The following is a 20,658-nucleotide window of genomic DNA, read 5'->3' as shown; positions in this document are numbered from 1 at the left end:
GTATCTGGTTTGTTTGCCATTCTATAATCGAAACAATGTATAACTTCAGCTCTGAGATCCCGGCAGGCTGAAAGCTGGTTTCTAGGGTTTTGTTTAGCTTCTTATTTGCAACATAGTACATTGTTGCTTAGAGTTGCAACTCAGAGGCCGGCAAGTCAGGCGGGGAACGTTGGAGTCTGCAGTCACTGAAGCAAGGAAGCCTCATGTTCGCTTCCAGCTGCCTGGCTGCCGGCCGCCATCTTGGCTGACAGTTAATTTGCATAAGGATATGCTGATTAGCCAATGGGAAGGGTAGCGGTCATACGCCAATTACCATGTTTCTCTTTTATTAGTGTAGATTCCCACAGGACCTGAAGTTTATTGCCCTTCAATTCAACTTTCACTGAAACACTCAGTAAAACACTCTTGCAGGAGGAAAGGCTATTACCTTGATGCCATAATTTCAGTTTTTTTCATATTGCATTATTAAATTTAATGAGAATCACTCTTAAAATATATAATTAGGAAGGAAGTAAAAATAGCAAGACAGAGAAAAAGTACAGTATGGCATATTTAGAAGAAATATTAATAAATTCATAACATGAAATAGTCAGAAGTAGGATTTGGAGAGCAGTTACAATGTTTTCTCTAAGAAAGGAAGGAAGATATTGCAGGGAAATAGTAAAATTCTCAGCAATAAAGTTAATAGACAACATTGCAGAAATTAATTGAAAAAGTCAGTTATATTGTAATCAGTGGAATAAGGCCAAGAAAAATAACCTGGATATTGCAGGCCTAAAATAAAGATATTTTTTAAATGACAATTAAAAACATTTTTTATTTTAAAATTATAGTTGATATACAATATTATATTAGTTTCAGATGTACAACATAGTGACTAGACATTTATATAACTTAGAAAGTAATAACCCCAGTAAGTTTAATGCTCATCTGACACAGTAAATAGTGATTACAATATTACTGACTGTATTCCCTATGCTGTGCTTTACATCCCCGTGACTATTTTTTATAACTGGAAATTTGTACTTCTTAATCTCTTTCATCTTTTTTACCAATACCCCCAAGCCCCTTACTATATGGCAGCCATCAATTTGTTCTCTGTATCTATGACTTTGTTTTTATTTGTATTTATTTGGTTTTTTTTTGTTCATTTATTTAATTTTTTTTAGATTCCACATATAAGTGAGATCATATAGTATTTGCTTTTCTCTCTCTAACTTGTTTCACTTAGCATAATATCCTCTAGGTCCATCCATGTTTTTGCAAATGGCAAGATTTTATTTTTTATGGCTGAGTAATATTCCATTGTATATGTGTACCACTTTATTCATTTGTCTATCCATGAACACTTAGGTGTGCATATATATTTTTGAATTTGTGTTTTGGCTTTTTTCAGATAAATACCCAGAATTGGAATTGGCTGGGTCATAGGCAGTTCTATTTTTAATATTTTTGAGGAACATCCTTATTGTTCTTTATAGTGGCTGCACCAATTTACAGTTCTACCAACAGTGCATGAGGATTTCCTTTTCTCTACCTCCTCACCAACACTTGTTGTTTGTTGATTTATTGATGATAGCCATTATGACAGGTGTGATATGTCATCATGGTTTTAATTTGCATTTCCCTGATGATTAGTGATGTTGAACATCGTTTTGTATGTGTATTGGCCATCTGTGTGTCCTTTTGGGAGATATGTCTATTCAGGTCCTCTGCCCATTTGTTAATTGAATTGTTTTTGTTGTTAAGTTGCATGAGTTCCTTATATATTTTGGGTATTAATCCCTTATTGAATGTATCACTGGCGAATATCTTTTTCCATTCAATAGGTTGTCTTTTTTGCTTGTTCTTTCACTGTGCAAAATGTTTTAGCTTCACAACCCATTTTTTTTTTCCTTGCCCGAGAAGACATAGCCAAAAAAATATTGCTATGAGAGATGTCAAAGAGTTTACTGCCTATGTTTTCTTCTAGTTTTGTGGTTTCAGACATTACATTTAAGTTTTTAATTCCTTTTGAGTTTATTCTTTTATATAGTATAAGAAAGTGATTCAGTTTTATTCTTTTGCATGTATCTGTCCAGTTTTCCCAACACCTTTTATCTGGACACTTAAGCGGCGGGGCTGAGGGGACTGGGTGCCGCCATCTTGTGGCTATGGACGCAGCCATCTTTGTGATGGAGTGATGACTAATTTGCATATTACTATTTTATTAGATAGGATAATCTTTTTTAAAAATATATTTTTTATTGGTTTCAGAGAGGAAAGGAGAGGGAGAGATAGAAACATCAATAATGAGAGAGAATCATTGATTGGCTGCCTCATGCACGACCACACTGGGGAGAGAGCCCGCAACCCAGGCATGTGCCCTGACCAGGTATCAAACTGTGATCTCCTGGTTTATAGGTCAACCTTCAACCACTGAGCCATGGCAGCTGGGCTCATTGATTTTTAGAAAGACTGGAAGGGAGGGAGAGAAGGAGGAGAGAGAGAGACATTCATGTGAAAGAAAGACATCAATTGGTTGCCTCCCCCATGTGCCCCGACTGGGGTAGGGTATTGAACCTGCAACCCAGGTACATGCCCTTGACCAGAAATTTAATCCGAGACCCTTCAGTGTGCAGGCTGATGCTCTAACCATTTAGCCATGCCAGCCAGAACAGGGATTGTTTTAATAATTTATCATTCTTATAGTTTGTTATTGCTGTATAAAATGCAACTAATTTCTGAATATTTATTTGTATCCTGCTACTTTATTGAGTTCATTTATTATTTCTAGTAGTTTTTTAATGGATTCTTTAGAGTTCTCTCTCTATAGTATTATGTCATCTGCAAATAATGACAGTTTTACTTATTCTCTACAATTTGAATGTTTTTTCTTTCTTGTTTGATTGCTCTGGTTAGGACTTCCAATACTATGTTGAATAAAATGGTGAAAGTGGACAGCCTTGTCTTATTCCAGATATTAAAGAAAAATCTCTCAGCTTTTCCCCGCTGAGTATTGTTAGCTGTGGGTTTGTCATATATGTTCTTTATTTTATTGATGTATGTTTCCTTTATTCCCATTTTGCTGAGAGTTTTTATAATACTCTCAGCAAATGCTTAGATTTTTATCAAATGCTTTTTTATAATACTCTCAGCAAATGTTGGATTTTATCAAATGCTTTTTTCTGCATATATTGACATCATCATGATTTTTATTTAGTGCTGTATGACATTAATTGGCTTGCAGATACTGAACCAGCCTTGCGTCACTGGAATAAATCCCTCTTGGTCATGGTGTATGATCTTTTATAGTAAATGTTTTGCTGAATTCAGTTTGCTATATTTTGTTGAAGATTTTTGCATCCAAGTTCATCAAGGATATTGTGCTACAATTTTCTTTTATTTTTTGGTAATATCTTTGTCTAGTTTTAAAATCAGGGTAATACTAGCTGGCTTTGAAAAATAAGTTTGGGAATCTTTCCTCCTCTTCAATTTTTTGCAATAATTTCAGAAGGATAGGTATCAGTTTTCCAAACCCTATAACCTTTACCACCTTCTAGTTCTTGATTCTGCACCTGAGTGCCATAAAAAGATTTGGCAATTTGTACTTATATGTGATTATGCTAGCCTAGATAAGAGTTTTTAGAATGCAAGAGAAAATCAATGAGAAGATTCTATCCTGCTCTCAATCCTTTCTAGTGTTTAATGGACCTCAAAGCTAGACCTTTAAACTATTCATAAAATTTCTTATTCTACCTATTTTTACTAGAACTTGACATTAATTGGTCAGTAGTCTACATTCATGATTAGCCTACCTGAAACTTTGTCCTCTTCATAAAATAATTTGATTTTTATGTATATGTATTTTTAGGATTCTACTTTTGTCTTTAGTCATCTGTTTTTGGTTCAAGGCATATTCATTCTTTAAAAGGTGATATATGTAGAGTCTGGCGAAGCTTTTCAAGGACAATTTTTCATAACATTTCTAAAGCATCTTCACAACATGCAATTGTGTTGCTACCAAGTATTCGTGGGTTAGAAAATGTAGGTGCAGGAATTTATATGCTTCAATCCTGGTTTTTCCCTTTGTTTTCCTCTTTTTTTTTTTTAGCAATGGAATTAGATTTTGAAAAGGTCCTGGTTTTTCCCTTTGTTTTCCTCTTTTTTTTTTTTTTTTTAGCAATGGAATTAGATTTTGAAAAGAATTCAATAAATGACATTAATAAAATGTGACATTTTATTAATATCCTTTTTGGGGACTATGCATGTCATACTGATTAAAGAATGGAATTTATCCATACCTCATAACATAAAGCTAACAGAGAACAAATAAATGTGGACACAGTAAGTATAAATATAAATTTCCATATGATTTATTGTTGTTCCTTGTACATAAGAAACAGTAATATACAACTTACACTGCTTTAGAATGTAAAATGGATAAAATGTACAAAAAAAAAGCACATTCCTAGAAAAAGGTATTGGCAAATAGTAAAAACGGGGTGGGGCAAGCAAAAAACAAATCAAAAACAAAACAAAACCCAACAATTCTTCAATTCAGTGTGCAAACATTTTATAAAAATAGAAATACTAACTCTACAGGCAGTATTTCCTGATAAATTATTTAAATAGCGTATCTACACAATCTGAGATATCTATTCCAATGCAAATGAGAAAATAATTTATAAAAATAAAGCAACAGTATACAAGATGATAGAAAAAACATAACTTTCAGAAAATGTATTTAACATTTCAATGCTATTTCCTTACTGGGAATACTTTTCTGCAAAGAATTTTTATACTATGTACAACATTGACTTTTTTAGGTACTACAGTAGCTTTAAGTTTGTTAGACACTTAAACTCTTTCTGCTTGAGCCAAAAGTTCTTTACTCAGTCACACAACAAATGAGGTAATATTTGTATGTAAGTTTCACCTTTGTCATTTTTTTTTCTTTTGGAAAAATGAAAAAATAATAAGCGTAGATGCTTTTCTTCTCCCTGGAAATAGGCACAAGGGATGGGGTAAAACAGTATTAAAGGCCTCATGGCTTTCTTTGCCATCTAAACACACTTGCAGACGGACAGCCAGCTAATTCCACTGGAAAAGACAAGGAATCCCAAATCCTTTAAGCACAAAGTAAAGAGCAGCGTGCTACGCTGATTTTCCTTGTGCCCTTCCTTGCCGGAGATTGGCTGATAAAGCTCAATACCTACTCTCACTTTCCATACAAAACCTAGGTTCCAGGTAGAACAGAGTTAATAAATAATCTGTATTTACAATCTTACAGTCATGAAGACTCAACAAAGGTGATATGGATAGTCCTTATGCTTCTTCCTGTTCCATGAAGTCTTGCAGACAAATTCTCCAGAGTAGGTGAAAAATAAATATTTTACATTGTAAAGTGTAAAAAAAACCAAAACTACAGTCCAAAAGAATTAGCAAACTCCATGATATTCAGGAAAGAAGAGAGAAAAGGAATGTCTTAGTTAAGTTGATAATTTTGTGCCTTTCTAACCATAAAAATACAAGCATGGCTGCCCCTCCCTTGGGAGGCAGCCTGGTGCTCACTGAGATGGTAGGTTTTATTTTCCTGCTACATCTGCACAAGCTATATCTGGAATAAAACCGACAATTCCAGTGTAACTAGGCAGTGGCAGCCAGCACTGCCTTGCACTCTGGTTTAATTCTGCCTCCCTATTCTGGTCACCACAATGTGACGTGTAAGGGGTGGGGATCCGAGAGGAAGTTCAGAAGTCAGTCCTTCCCTCCCTCCCCTGCTTCTATGTAAGTGCCAATCAGCTAACACCGGTCAGCATCATGAACTCCAGCAATAGGCTTTCAATCCCCTGAAAATGGTTTAGTACCAAACGTGTAACAGTTCCTCCATATTTTCCTCATACAATCATCTCTTGGGTATGTACCCCCCCCCCCTCCCCGGGCTTTGGCCCTGCTCCCCCTATTCCCGAGGGAGTAGGTCAGGAGTGGTTGTTGGCCAATGCTAGTGAGCCCTCTCTTCTCTGACGTGCCTGACAGGGCTTCTGAGTCCGTTGCTCAGAGAAGGCCTCACCATAGCAGCCTGCTCTGACCAAAGCTGGGTGGAGCTGGCCCCTTCCCACTGAGGCAGGTGGGTGCTTCTGCTTTTTCCAAAAGCAAACCAAAGTCACTGTTTATATTCTTGGAAGATTCTCTTCTTGTTCAGAGGCTGAATGCCAAGAGTCTGATTGGGAAAATTGCATTTTTCTTGAGTCAAGTCACATGTTTTAGGAGTCCACACGGATGCAAGCAGAGAAAGAGGCAGCAGGGGGGAGTGATCCTGGGGGTTTCCTTAAGCCCATAGTTCCAGAAGGTGCAATACCAGCGCTGGTTATGATCAGTCCTTTGATCAACAGTTTGAAGATTAGGAATCTGTTAAGTAAACAAACAGATATATAAATAAAAACTCTATATCAGTTAATGAATTAACAACCTAGTATAGCTCTACTTTTATAACGACAAAAGCATAATATAAGATGGCCAGCTTACAAAATTAAATGTTAATGTCTTTGAACACTGTTGCTAGGAGATTGGTACAGCTCGACCTTGCAGAACTTAGGCTATGGGCTGTGCTCTCTAAGACCTTCAGTGTTTAAAGTTTAGAGCGTTTTATGTTAAACATTCAGACTCAAAGATTATATCATAATTTAAATATTTTTTGAGTAAAATGAACCATCTTTTTACTCTAATGGATCCTGTTGGCATCAGGCCTTGTCCCAGTAAACATTTATGAAGCACTTATTCTTTGGCAGCCCCAACGCTGGCCTCCATGAGGTTAGGTGGCCACAGAGTGGATGAGAACAGAGGAAAACGGCTCAGGTTAACGGTGAAAGTGAACATGCCAACATGAAGGCAACACTCTCCTTTCCTTATACGACAGGAGAAGAATGTGAAAGCAACTTGTGCTGCAGTGGCACAGACAAAACTACGAGGAACATGTCAAATGTTAAGGATTATTAGTGTGGCCTAAACTGTGCAGGAGCCTGCCTGCAGTTTACCTTCGCACTGTGTATGAAGAGCACAGAGACTGCTAAGCAAATTGGTACTGTTAATAAGACTCAGGATTTTATAAGCCACAGTTCACAGGCCTTATTTCATTTTTATCATGGTCTTCAACAGCCAACTACAGATGACCCTGTCTGTGAAACAGTCTTTAAATTAGACTCCCCCATAATTGGCATTGTCAATGTCAGTCTGAATTAGAGATGTCAGCTGTCCATTCACTATAATGTTGCTCCTACCTCTGCATTCATATTTCATGTCGGAGAAGAACACCATTTCTTGAGAGAAGACAAACAACCCTAGCCTACCACCAGCATAGGTTTTGTCATAGATGGGTCCCGAGTCAGCCATGATTTTCTTCCCTTCATACATCACCACTCTGCAGGAGGAAAGACAATGTCGTTAGTGACACCCCTATGTTTCCGTCTCTTCCTTCTTGCCCATCGTTGTGACTGTAAGTGAAATGTACTCAGCGCAATCTTACCGAATGAAACCAGTCTTGGGCCTGTGGCTGAGACGCCATCTGTAGGCGGTGAAATCTTTCCAGCCAATGTGACGAGGGTCGTGCCACAGGGTGCGCACCTGAAGGAAAAGGAAAGGTTGAAACCATGGTAAGAATTATATTTCATTCTGTGCGAAGGAAAAGCGCCAAGCTGACCTATGTTAGAGGGCTGAAACGTAGGATTTTTCTAGGCCTCTTCCCTTTGATGTGTGCCCTTGAATGCACACGTAAAGTAGAAAGAGAGAAGAGAAGGAGCCTCTTTGTTTGAAGAGACTGAAACTGCCTTTGGACCTGAAGGGTAACTCTTGTTATGGCAAGCTCCCCTCTCAGACAATTATGGTTTACAAAGCAGAGCTTAGTACTGCAGTTGATGGTGGGGACGTGATTTCTAAGACCCCTGAGTCCCGGTTAAAGTACAGCATCTCTCGTGCTGGTCAAGTCCCGGCTCACGCCCTCCCTCCCTCCTGCGGGGTTGCTCCTACCTGGCCAGGGGTGTTCCCCGTGTGCCACAGCGCATTCCGCAGGTGCTCGCCAGGCCCGGTGGTGGAGTTCACGACTTTCACAGAAAGGCCCGAGTATCCCTGAGCCCTTGTGGGGTGGGTGTCCCAGTAGGACTGGGTGATCTGCTTCCACATCACAACATAGAAGCGGCTGCTGGACTGGTAGCCAAACACAAATCCGGCATAGTCATCGTCCCTATCGGTGTTGATGAAGAAGGTGCCACTGAAGTCCACAGCATTAAACTCATCATAACCTGGAAGGTGAGGCCAGACCCAGGTTAAAAACTGCAGCTGTCAGAAGGTTCTCCATTCCATTCCCAGACACCCTAGTACCCACAGGGACACACTGACTGCCAGGTTTTACATTGGCTGCTTTCCCATGTATGCAAAGAACTCGCTACTCACCTACGGCAAGTCCAGGATCACAGTTGACCGTCTGGACGAGCTCTTTCCCCTGATGGCGTACCACCCAGTTAGGGTCATTCTGGGATGTCCCTTTGGGATCCAGAGGAATCATCTGGAATCGGCGGAAATCAGTCTCACTGATATCAAAGTTTTCAGGACAGATGTCATCGATGTCTGGCACATTGTCATGGTCAAAGTCATCTTTGCAAGCATCACCTCGACCATCACCTAAGTGAAAAAGGCAAGAGTTCAATGAAACTCTGAAATACTGTTGTTACTGGTGTCAGAAATTCCCATCTTGTCAGAGTTGGCAGCTAGTCTCTTCATCCTCCCGTGTGCACTCAGCTTTGTGTTTATGTCCTCAACCTGAGGGCCCTGCTTTCCGTTCCTCTCTTAGAAGGTGGCTCCACGACTCACCATCAGAGTCCTTCTGGTCGGGATTGGGCACCAGCCTGCAGTTGTCCCTGTCATCAGGAATGCCGTCATTGTCATCGTCATGGTCGCAGGCGTCTCCCTTGCCGTCTTTGTCGTGGTCGGCCTGGTTGGCGTTGGCTACGTAGGGACAGTTGTCCAGGTTGTTCTGGTGGCCATCTTCATCAATATCCTGATTGTTGTCACAGGTGTCTCCAATGAGGTCCGAGTCAGAGTCAAGCTAGAGAGAGAGAAACGGAGGGTAAATTGAGGTATAAGTTATTAATGTTAATGATAACTTATGGAAAAGTCACTAATGTTTGATGTGGCCAATGGAGTTTCAAGTCTTTATGCTATGCCAAAGACAGTAATAGTAACATCTTTTAAGTTTTTTTCCTTAATCCTTGTTTTCATATGAAAATTTGAAAAGGGATTTTTAAGAGTTTAAAAAATATATAAAACATTCTAAATAAAATTAAATAGAAAGTGTTATTTAATCACTAAGGATGAAATGCAATGTTAACTGCTTCTACCGTAATGTTAAATGAAATTCTTTGGGTACATTTTATTATTTCTCCATTGAAGGGTTTCAATTGTAAATTTGTTGACATGTCAACTTCTACTCTAGGCCTTCAAGTCATGGAAACATGGCATTTTTTTTTTATGCATACTGGGTAACTCATATGGTAGGGATCAATTAGTTTCTTTTATTTTTAGGTATTTGGTTTTGTAGATCTAGGCCACAAAGACTGCCATCTGTTGGCTGAGATTAAGCCAAAACTAAGGTTTTTCAAAACGATATTTCTCAAAGTCCTTTTACATTATCCAGTGTGCATGGGATGCTTAAAGATCATTTATACACAAACTGGAATTTTTCTTGCTCTTAGTAAGGTTTTTACATGATGCCTGAATTTTGTTATAAATTTGATTACAGTCCTAGGAATCAAAAACTCATCGAGGGAGGTTAAGTGATATTGAAAACATTTAATTTATGGTAAGACCCAATCTCAAAATATGACTCCCATTACCATTTGGTCAGCAAAGCCATCTCAGATCATGCACACTTTTCCCATTATGGCCCCAAAGGTCTTTACCTTGTTGCCTTTGCTTTACGGGACCTTATAAGAGCAAATACTAGGAGGAAAAAGCTGTACTTCTCATATCTTGAATCTTATAAAAATATTCCCATTTTTAAAAGCTGGTTTCTAAATTCCGGAACAATGCATTTTAGAAGAAAAAAAATTCCGTAACTTTTGTCCTTAGAAAATAATTATGGGCAATTGCACAAGAAAAGAAATACTTTCAGCCATGGAGACGGTCCTGGCTAATGTCTGTCTGCAGCACTCCCCAGCATGGTGGGTAGTGATATCTGATTGCAATGCCAAACACTTTTGAAGAATGAAGTATCTCCCGTTTGGGGGAAGTAGTTTTAGTTTGATGGTTTTCTTCCAGCCAGATTATACCATTAGCCATGAAAATGGTTATTTTGTTTCAGGATATTTCTTTTATCTCTGAGTCTTAAATACGATTAACAAACTGGAGTTGTCAGATTTCTACTCTGTATAATTTATCTTCATGTGGAACAAGTCACGCAGACCTTCTTGTACAAGACAAGATTGAGGTTACAAGACTGCCATGCTAATGATCGCTGGGACTCTGCAAGGAGATCCCATCAGGCAAACTGTTTACATAAAGACATTATGATTGGCTACGAGATCATTGAGAGCCATGGGAACGAACGTGTCTGCACTCTATTTCTCGAAGGCCTAGAAAGAGATATTCCAATACTTTACTGAAAGATTTTGAGAGGAGTCCACCTACCTGATCTGGATTATGTTCCAGAGGGCAGTTGTCACACTGATCTCCAACCCCGTCCATGTCGGTGTCCTTCTGGTCCACATTATAGACATACTGGCAGTTGTCTCGTTCATTGAGGATTCCTGCAGAGAACGGGACAAGTGGGTGAGACCTCCGCCTCGGTTGTTTCAACAAAACTGCACGAACTGGAGAACAGCCAGGGCTGGAGAACAGCCACTCGATAGCTGCGTGAGGTCAGCATGGCCCAGGGGCCTGCTGGAGCCAGGGAGGGAGGGCCTTACCGTCCCCGTCGATGTCGACAGCGCAGGCGTCTCCTTCCCCGTTGTTGTCTGTGTCGGCCTGATCGGGGTTGTGGTTGTAGGGGCAGTTGTCACAGCGGTCTCCCACGTCATCTCGGTCGTAGTCGTACTGGGCTGGGTTGTAATGGAACGGGCAGTTGTCCTGTAAAGAGAAGAAATGGAGCCTTTTCTAACATTGTCTGTGAAAGCAGCTCAAAGCTCACACCACCTGCATGTTATTAAACTGCAAAAACCTGCAACAGTTATTTCCTACCAAGTGGATATACGCATTGAGCACTCAGTGTCAAGTGATCACTGCAGAAGTTACAAACCAGGACATCATGAAGGAGAAAGGGATTCCCGGGGGGCTCCCAGTCAGTGAGATGTAAATATAAGCTCATCTCAGTTCTCAATGCTCCCAAAGTAAATCTGACTGTAATTTAGATAAAACATTTCAAATGACTCTGAGGAGCCAAGCGTCATTTGTGTATATCTGGGTTATCTTGCTCAAATGGGGTGAGGGAAGGTTGTGATGAAAAACATAACCCTTATTTAAAAGTTCTCGTGGCAACATTTATGTCCTGAAACTATCCTATATCTCAGTTTGGTATATTTTTCCTTATAACTTTATAAGTTCAATGAATCTTAATGTGTTTCGTGCTGTTGCTGGATAGAAATGATGAAAGCAGAGTGGGAAACAGTGTGTTTACCCTGTCATCTGGAATGTGATCATTGTCATCGTCATTATCGCAGGCATCGCCGATTCCGTCCTTGTCATAGTCTTCCTGCCCTGAGTTGGGAAGGTTGGGGCAATTATCCTGGAAAGAGAAGATGCTCATTTTAGCCGCAGTCCGCACGTCCTCGCTCAGCTCACACACGGAAGCACTGAATGCTACTCGGTAACAACATATAATTTTTATGGGAAGGCAAACATTTGAACATTTTCTTGGGGGATATATATAGGATTTTTATGAATGCTCTAGGCTCTGTACATTCTGGGAACACAAGCCATAGTCTGCTGGTATCTGGTCGGGAGGTGAACATTTCTTTGGAGAAAATAACAGACTATGGGACACATGCGCCCAAGGGCTGCCACGTCCACATTCTTGGCACCAGGCGCTTTACTATGATGGAGAGTTAACGCTCTGCCTTTGGGTGACCTGATCTTTCAGGTTCGTTTTCAGACTCGAAGCATTTAAAACCCCCTCGCCCGTTCTTTGGATCGGGCTGATGTGCCCTCCGGGAGGTGCGTGAGGGAGCAGGTTTACCTTCTTGCAGTGGTAGGTTGCGTTGGCCACGCACACCAGGTCCTCATTGGGCCAGCCGTCCAGGTCGGAGTCCTCCCCGCAGATGATGCCGTTGCCCGCGTAGCCGGGCTTGCACTCGCAGCGGAACATGGGGTCGCTGTAATGGCCCAGGTAGTTGCACTTGGCGTTACTGTTGCAGTCGTGGGTCCCATCCGTGCAAGGGTTGCGGGGCTTGCACACCTGAGAGGACAACATCCTGATGTTAACGCAGAGCCTTCAAGCGTCTCCCGATGTGGCAGAAACAGGAAGAACCCAGATCCCTGTCATCTCCGGACAGACAGGCTCCATGGGGAGGGGTGTGGGTCACTTCTGTCCTTCCCCCACCCCCACCCCCACCCTCACCCCGTGGGTGTCCAGGCTACAGGTTAACATCACTTTATGTGTTTTTCCTGAAATTGCTCAGCACCATTGCTCGGGATTTACAACGGATTCTCTAGTCCTGATTCTAAAAGCTGGATTGTGCATTCACCCTTCCCGGTTTTTTGTGAAGGTGATGCAATGACATTCTTCCCTTTCCTGGTTGTTCCCGCCGAGGGCACCCTCCTTTATGCTGGCCCGCAGTCTGGCCCACTGTACCTGTTTGTTGGCGGTGGCGTGCTCCACGCCCCGGCCGAAGGGCTGCGGGCCAGTGAAGCGCGGCGGGCAGGGCAGGCAGTTGTAGCCGGGGTCTGTGTTCTCGCACCTGTGCTCTCCATTGTGGCTGAAGCAGGCGTCAGGCACCAGGGCGCACTATGGGAGAAACGACAGTTTGCTTCATGTTTAGGGGACACTGCCACAGGGAAAGAGGGGGACAGGCTCCCTGCTTTCCTAGGTGCAGCAACGGAGCCATTGGTTTCTCACCTCATCAATGTCTTTGCATTGGATGCCATCTCCGCCGTAGCCCGGGGGACAAGCGCCGCACTTCCAGCTGCCATCGGGGTAGCTGGTACACTTGGTCCCAGCAAAGCAGGGGTTGGACAGGCATCCATCTGAGACAAGAGAACAGGGAAATGGTTGGTCTACGCTGCTGCTAACTGCCATACTGATCACTAAAAATACCTCACAATGTAAAATCCTGTAGGGTCTGTGTGAGTGATAACTTGAGGTTATGTTGTCCACCTGACATTTGGAATAATCAAGCCGCTCAGGACCATTCAAAGCCAGAGCTCCCTTGAATGCTGACCGTGGCATTCAGTTAAAACAGGGGTCCTCAAACTTTTTAAACAGGGGGCCAGTTCACTGTCCCTCAGACCGTTGGAGGGCCGGACTATAGTTTAAAAAAAAACTATGAACAAATTCCTATGCACACTGCACATATCTTATTTTGAAGTAAAAAAACAAAACGGGAACAAATACAATATTTGTATTTGCATGTGGCCTGCGGGCCGTAGTTTGAGGACCCCTGGGTTAAAAGAAACCCCAGGGCGGTTTCATCCGGGGCTGCATAGCTCACCAATGGGACAGTCCTGCTTGTTGCAGATCTGGTTCTCCATCACATCGCCAACGCAGTCCTTGCCTCCAAACTGGGGGGTGGGGTTGTTGCAGAGCCGGCTCCGTGTCTGCACCCCACCTCCACAGGTGACGGAGCAGATGTCCCACGGTGACCAGGGACCCCAGCCTCCATTGACTGTCAGAAAGCAAACCACATGCAGATGTTAAGGTCCATTGCGAACGCCGCGTTTGTCACAGAAAACTCTTCTACGTTTGTTCAGGAGACCCTGCTACCCTGACACATGAAGAATGCTTGGGAAGAGGGCGAGTTTGGAATGGCCTTCTTTCTGTTTTTCATTAAAAGGAACTGCTGAGTATGTAGGAATTTGTTTGTTTCTCTAGAAAGTAACCTTTCCCCCTCCACGATCCACTGAGCAGATAGGTCAGATGCCAGGCAACCAGCTGGGCGGAGCTGCTCACTCACCAGGGCAGGCGTCCCTCGTGCAGGCTTTGGTCTCCCGGGCTTCGCCTTCGCAAGGCCTCCCGTTCATCTGGGGGCTGGGAGAGTTGCAGAGCCGGATCCTGGTGATCACGCCATCGCCGCACGTCACAGAACAAGATGACCACGGGGACCAGTGACTCCAGCCGCCATCCTGCTTAACTAAAGTACGGAGCTGGTGGTTACCGGGTGCGTGCCACAAGCCAACCCCTGTGCTAGCCGCTTTAAATGCGTTATCTCACTCAATTCCTCAAAGTAACCCTATTGAACACTATTATTATCCCCCATTTGCAGATAAGGAGAGTCTCAGAGGGGGTGGATTGTGCTCAAGCTTGGCCAGGTACGAGGTGGAACTAGGCTTCTGACCCAGAGTCTAGAACCTGTGCTCTGAGCCTCTATATCAGTGGTTCTCAACCTTCTGGCCCTTTAAATACAGTTCCTCATGTTGTGACCCAACCATAAAATTATTTTCGTTGCTACTTCATAACTGTAATGTTGCTACTGTTATGAATTGTAATGTAAATATCTGATGTGCAGGGGGGTCTTAGGCGACCCCTGTGAAAGGGTCGTTCAACTGCCGAAGGGGTCGCGACCCACAGGTTGAGAACCGCTGCTCTATATGTTGGAGTTGCTCTTGGTGATGACAAGAACAGGTCAGTTCTCCACATTCCCATGTGGCCAAGATACTCACATCTCTTATCACACTCCTGGATGTGGCAGGTCCGCGTCTGCACGGAGGAGCCCTCGCACCGGTTGTTGAGGCTATCGCAGGAGCGACCGCGCTGCTGGATCCCGTTGCCACATGTCGCGGAGCAGGAGGTCCACTCGGACCACGGGGACCAGCCATCGTCCGCAGAGTCGCTGGCTGCAGAGGAAACGGGTTCATTTGTGTGTGGTCATTAAGACTGCTCTGTTCAGGACTTCCTTCCCTTGCCAGAGGGTGGGAAGCAATCTATTTCTTAGGCTAATAGCCAAGGGGTTATCCCAGGGCACTGTGGGTACTGCACGGTAATGGAATGCTGGCCTGGGTCAGCACAGCTCTGCTGTCTCCCATTGTGTTCTATTCACGTTGCCTCCTTTCACCTCTCTCTGCATTTCAAATGAGCTTCCCTTTCCTGACTGGTAGGCATTTCCAGTCTCAGACTTTTAAGAACACCGGAGTTTTAGGCAGCTTATAGGAGCCACTTGTGATTTTTAGGGGAGCCACAGCCCATGCGTTTGACAGGTGAGCTTGACGGCAGCTCAGCTGCTTTTGGCTCTGGGCTCCAACTCGGTCATGAGGTTCATCAGGGTGCTGCTCCCCTCACCACACCATTTGGGGCCTTCTCTGCACATATTTTTACAAGAGGAGAATGTGTTTGTTTACCATGTGCCCAGGCACCATGACTACAATCACACCGAGCTGCATCAGACACAAGATAGAGAACTTGTTTTCTCTTGCCGTCAGTTGGAAGTTTTCCTAGCAACCCCTGGTTCAAGTTCAAAACTCCGCTAGTCCCCAGCTAGCTCTGTTTCCTTTAACCCACATCTGAAGTGAATGCTGAACAGAAATAGATATGCAAATGCTTATTACAGCGCCAGTATCGGGAACACGATCCCGGGACGGGACTGGTTATCCTGGGCTGTGACCAGTGTGTGTGGGTGTAGGGGTGTGTGCAGGGCAAGCGCTACTTTCCTGTTTTATTTCTTATCTTAGTTGTGATGAATCATTTTTATGACTTGTACTACTGCATTCAATATTGTCTCAGCACAGTGATTAATTTATACTAGCAACAAAAACCAGGGCTAGGGTGCCATGGAACAATGTAGTGCCCTATTTCTTTAGTCCCCTAAAACTCAAACTGCTGTTACTCTCCTAGGCCTCCTGTTCTTACAGATAAATTGGATAGGACTTTTGGCCCAATTAAGTCCAATGCTCGCACTGTAGACCATCACTTTTTCTGGTGAGTAGATTTTCCTTAACTCTGGGCCATAAGGCCAAATTCTAGAAGCAGTCTAAGAACTTGGAGTTACTGCTGCTATAAATTCATCTCTCTATTCCTCAAAGCATACAATTGGGATCAATAAGCTATACCAAGATTATGATTGCCCATACCGTAATCCAGAGGGGTACTTAAGATTTAGTCATAATGGCGTTTTTGGTTCTATACAGCAAATAAGCCACCAGTTAACCAGATGCTGCAGCAAAAGGCTGAATGAAAACATGTGATGGAAGTGGTGGTGGGGGTCCAGCGTTTATGCAGAGCTGACCTAGTCACTGGAGAATGGCTATGCAGTTTTAGGAACTTACGCCAACACCGTGGGCAGCATTCTCCATCAGGAACCGTGGCATTGGAGCAGGGCATTATGGGGCAGGACACTTTTTTGCAGATGGTAACTGAGTTCTGCAAAGGAAGAGGGAGGAAGAAACGGGTTACTGAACATACTGCAAGCAGAAGCCTCCATACGATAACATTTCAGTCCCACGATGAATGGTCAGGGCTACACATGCTCTGCTGGAATGATTTTAATAGAAGGCCTGTCTTATTTGCAGCCACCAGTATTGTAGACACAGTTCCGGACTAGTTACTTGTCACTCCATTCCTTGGAGAGTTCTTTCTTAATTGCTATTTAGTCAATGGTGAAAGTTATTACATGAAGAATTTATTCATGGAGAATCACAAAACATCATAGGTTAAATCTATTCAATTGCACCTGAAATTGAACTCCTAAAACTCAGCTGGTACTTTTAAATTTAAAAAGTATTACCTCCGTGGGGAAAAGCAGATCAATGAGCATATTTCCCCCCTCATGTACAGATCTGGCTTTATATTACATTGGAGAAGAATGGGGATTTAATCAAGATGGCTCCAAAATCCAGCAGTCCATGATTTGTATTTAAGCTTGATTTTGCTTGAGCCAGATGAATCCTCAAACTCACCTGCATTGGCACTGGGGAGAGCTAGTGTGACATGCAGTGCGGCAGGGCCATCTGAGCTAAGGGGACAGTTACATCCTAACAATGTTGGGCTGACAGTCTGTACTGTATTAAAAGAACCTCCTTGTCATAGCTGAATACAAATCAGGGCCGTTCCAACCAGGTGTTATTTACCTGACATTCAACACTTAGTCTTTGAAATAACGTAAGTCAATTATTCTGATGTTTTAGATTTGTTCTTTTAGATACTTAGCCTGGGGTATAACTTCGGAAAACTCTCTGAGAGTTAAAAGAAGATTTTATAGATGTCATACTTGAATCTTAAACAGACACACACATATTTGGTATCAGGCCATGGAACATAAAAAGAGCTTGTGTGGCCTACTGGGTATTTCCCCAGAGGCTGTGGCTTCAAACACATGCCATCGATTTGTATTTCAGTTTGTAAAGAGCCCTTACCTGACAGCGGCACTCGGTGCAGCTATCAACGGTCCATTCCTCGTTATTCCTGTACTGAACTCCGTTGTGGTAGCAGAGGGGAGGCCTCCTCAGCTCAATGGCCAACTCTTTGTTCTCTTCAGTCTAAAAGGGGGAGAAAGGTCATCAGTGTCCAATCTCATTTCCAGTCGTTCAGGATCACACTAAAGGCTAAGCCTGCAGGGGCGCATGCTCAAGGGCGGGGCGGGAGGCCACTGACCACTTTGCGGATGCTGTCCTGAAGCGTGGTCACGATGGTGCGCAGGCCCCTCAGCTCCAGGACCATGCTGGACAGCTCATCACAAGAGATGCCGCAGATGGCTTGCAGGTCCTTTGTCTTATGGCCAATGTAGTTGGTGCGGATGGCGGGGCTGGACCCATTCACCACGTTGTTGTCAAGGGTGAGGATGGCATTTGTAGCTGCCAAGGAACAAGCACACACAATGAGAAAAGGAACAGAAGGTGCTCTCACCAGAGTTCCTAGTTGTAAAAGACATTTCACTCGGGGTGAGGGATGCAGGTGGAAGAGGTTGTGTGTGTGTGTGTGTGTGTGTGTGTGTGTGTGTGTGTGTAATAGCCTTCTAAGGTCACTTTTATATACCTCTTACCATGGTACTCAGGGTAATTTACACACAACACTGCTTAAGTTTCTTAGCTTGTTTTGGGTGGAATCCCCCAATTTCCCCGTGTGCCCTAACAACAGAAGGGTACTCACAGCTGGAGCAGCCCTTGTTCCTGAGGATGTCTTCCGGTGTGGTTCCAAAGACGAACCTCACGTTCTGCAGCACCCCCTGTGGGCAGAGGACACACGTTACTTGCAGAGTGTTCGGGGGAGGGGCGTGGGAGGAAAAGCACACAATAAATATTCCAGAAGTTTGAAAGAGCTCCCTTTTAAGGTCACCATGTCAAAATAACACACCAACAGAAATCGCCAAACAACTTCAACATCTTAATTGTGTCTTCTGCCAAGTCTTCAGTGTTTTACAAAGAATTCAGTTATCAGCCTACTTGGGGACACAGGAAGTGGAATCTGATACTATGGCGGAGGATATAATGACACTCTTCATGTCAAAGAGTTAAAGGTGGGAGTTTCAAAGCCACAGTTGCAAAGACCTAGAAGTTTAACCAAAAAAAGAAGCTGCAGCAGCAAATCACCACTACTTTAACCTCTTATCTGAGACCCGCCACATCCCCATGAGGGATCAAATAGCAAAGTGGTTTTATTCTGCTCAAACGAAGTATCCATTTCAAGCAATATTAGAGTTGGTTGGATGCATCTGAAATAAGTTACATTTCTTGAAAAGAGTATAAGAAGAAACTAAGGCTTGAATAAGCTGTTATAGGAAAATCATTCATTTCCTTTAGTGGCTTTCAAAGTGTGGTCCCCAGAACACCCCCACCAACATCAACCTCAGCTGGAACTTCTTAGAAAAACGAATTATCAGGCCCCAGCCCCAATCTACTGAATCCGAAACTCTGGGGGTGGGGTGCAGCAGAAAGACTTCCAGGTGATTCTGAAACTCCCTGCTTTAGTCCACAGGCAGTACTTCCTGTACCGGAACCCCTGCCTCTCCTGCTACAGCCTTCCTGACAGAGAAGCTGGCTCCATAGACCAGGAATCAGAGAAGAAGCCTCACCTGGAAATTGTCGTTGGCACCCCCTTTTGCGATGCGGAGTCTGGCGATGCTGGCCAGGTCCCTGGTGAAGATGCTGTGGATGGGGGCGTCGAGCTCAGCATTCTCCATCTTCTCGCAGTCAATGTACAGCTGGGCCCTGTCCTCCTGCACAAACAGGGTGATGCTCTTCCACTGGCCGGTGGCCAGGAGTGCTTCTTCCACCGACACCACATGCTGCTTCCCCTGCACGGTCAGGCTCAGGTCCAGGGTGCCCGCTTTGCCATTGGAGACCACGCTGAAGACTTGGCCGGAGTGGTCCTTCCGCTCCACCGCCAGCAGGGTGCCTCGGGTCTTCTTCATCTGCCTCAGGGAGGCCAGGAGGAGGAAACCTTTCTCCGCACGCACCGCGTCCACTAGGTCTTGGAACTTGTCGTCAGGCACAGGGGGGATCAGGTTGGCGTCCTCGATGCGGAAGGCGGGGCTGGAGGGGTCCGGACCCTTCACCAGTCGGCGCCCAGAGCCCTTGCGGGCAGCCCCGGTGAGCTCGAAGATGTCAAACACGCTGCTGTCTCCCCCAGACTCTGTTAGGAGCGGGACACACTGTGAGCTTCTAGACAGGGGCCAGGGGTCGGGGGCTCAGCTCTGAGGGATGGGGCCAGAGGGACAGGGGAAAACCACTGAAAGAGAATCCTGATGGTCAGTCAGGGCTCAGGGAGACATGGGAGAGGAGAGCCCGGAGGGAGGCACACCTGGGGTACCCAGCACCCCCTCTCCTTCCCTCCCCCTCAAAGGTATTACACAGACTCACCTGGAATGCGGCTGGAGCCACACACATGCACCAGGAACAGGACACCGAGTCCCCAGGTGAGCCCCATGATGGAGCTGCTTGTGCCCAGCCGGGAGCCTGCAGCAGGAAGCAGAGCCCAGGGTGAGAGGTGGGGAAGCAGGGAGAGGGGGCGAAACCTGGGGCTGGGCATGGGGCAGGGTCCCTGGGGACCCCCTTGGCCCCACATTTGCTGGACTGAGGGAGAACAGAATTTACTTTGGAGAGGGCACCAGGAAGAAAGTGGGAGTTGAAGGCAAGAGACTGTGGTTTTAAAGTGGGGCGGGGGCGGGGAGGGGTGCAAAGACCAACAATCTGGGGGGTTTCCTTGGAAAGGTGAGGGTAAACAGCAGGACAGGAAGATGTAGTTTGGGGGGTTTGGGGAGGATATGGGAAAGTGGACTCCTTCCCTAGAGAGCCGGTAGAAAGATTTAGGGGGAACTTAGTAGAAGAAAATCTTGGGGTGCCCCGAGGAGTGGTTTGTGACCTAGAGCTGGAGAAGACAGCTCTGAAGCGCTGCCACCAGAGGAGACCCCCAGCAGCTGGAGGGACAGAATGGGGTCCGAAGCCCCTTGAGGGGCTGGAGCCGGGGTGGAACAGGGCAGCGATGGTCCTCGGTGGCCGCTGGGAGACCCCTTACCTGTGTGCTCACGGGCGCAGCGGCTCCGAGTGGCG

At 44.5% G+C, this 20,658-nt stretch overlaps 1 protein-coding gene across 1 annotated transcript; it reads right to left on the bottom strand.

Moving 5' to 3' along the window:
• Positions 1 to 4,331: 4,331 nt before the first annotated feature.
• Positions 4,332 to 20,652, bottom strand: THBS1 (thrombospondin 1). Its single transcript, XM_005860233.2, has 22 exons — positions 20,624 to 20,652; positions 19,969 to 20,064; positions 19,182 to 19,741; positions 18,260 to 18,335; positions 17,765 to 17,964; positions 17,527 to 17,649; positions 16,441 to 16,534; positions 14,842 to 15,015; positions 14,136 to 14,312; positions 13,674 to 13,847; positions 13,082 to 13,209; positions 12,818 to 12,970; positions 12,203 to 12,421; positions 11,645 to 11,752; positions 10,938 to 11,097; positions 10,660 to 10,778; positions 8,845 to 9,079; positions 8,428 to 8,655; positions 8,005 to 8,276; positions 7,505 to 7,602; positions 7,260 to 7,399; positions 4,332 to 6,390 (listed from the first exon to the last, which is right to left on the bottom strand). Exons 2-22 carry the CDS (start codon positions 20,033 to 20,035, stop codon positions 6,383 to 6,385), a joined length of 3,513 nt encoding a protein of 1,170 aa, XP_005860295.1. The 5' UTR covers positions 20,036 to 20,064; positions 20,624 to 20,652; the 3' UTR covers positions 4,332 to 6,382.
• Positions 20,653 to 20,658: the final 6 nt, after the last annotated feature.

The sequence above is a fragment of the Myotis brandtii genome, unplaced genomic scaffold, assembly GCF_000412655.1.
Source record: "Myotis brandtii unplaced genomic scaffold, ASM41265v1 scaffold133, whole genome shotgun sequence".
NCBI lineage: Eukaryota > Metazoa > Chordata > Mammalia > Chiroptera > Vespertilionidae > Myotis > Myotis brandtii.
This window is presented reverse-complemented; position numbering and strand designations above follow the sequence as displayed.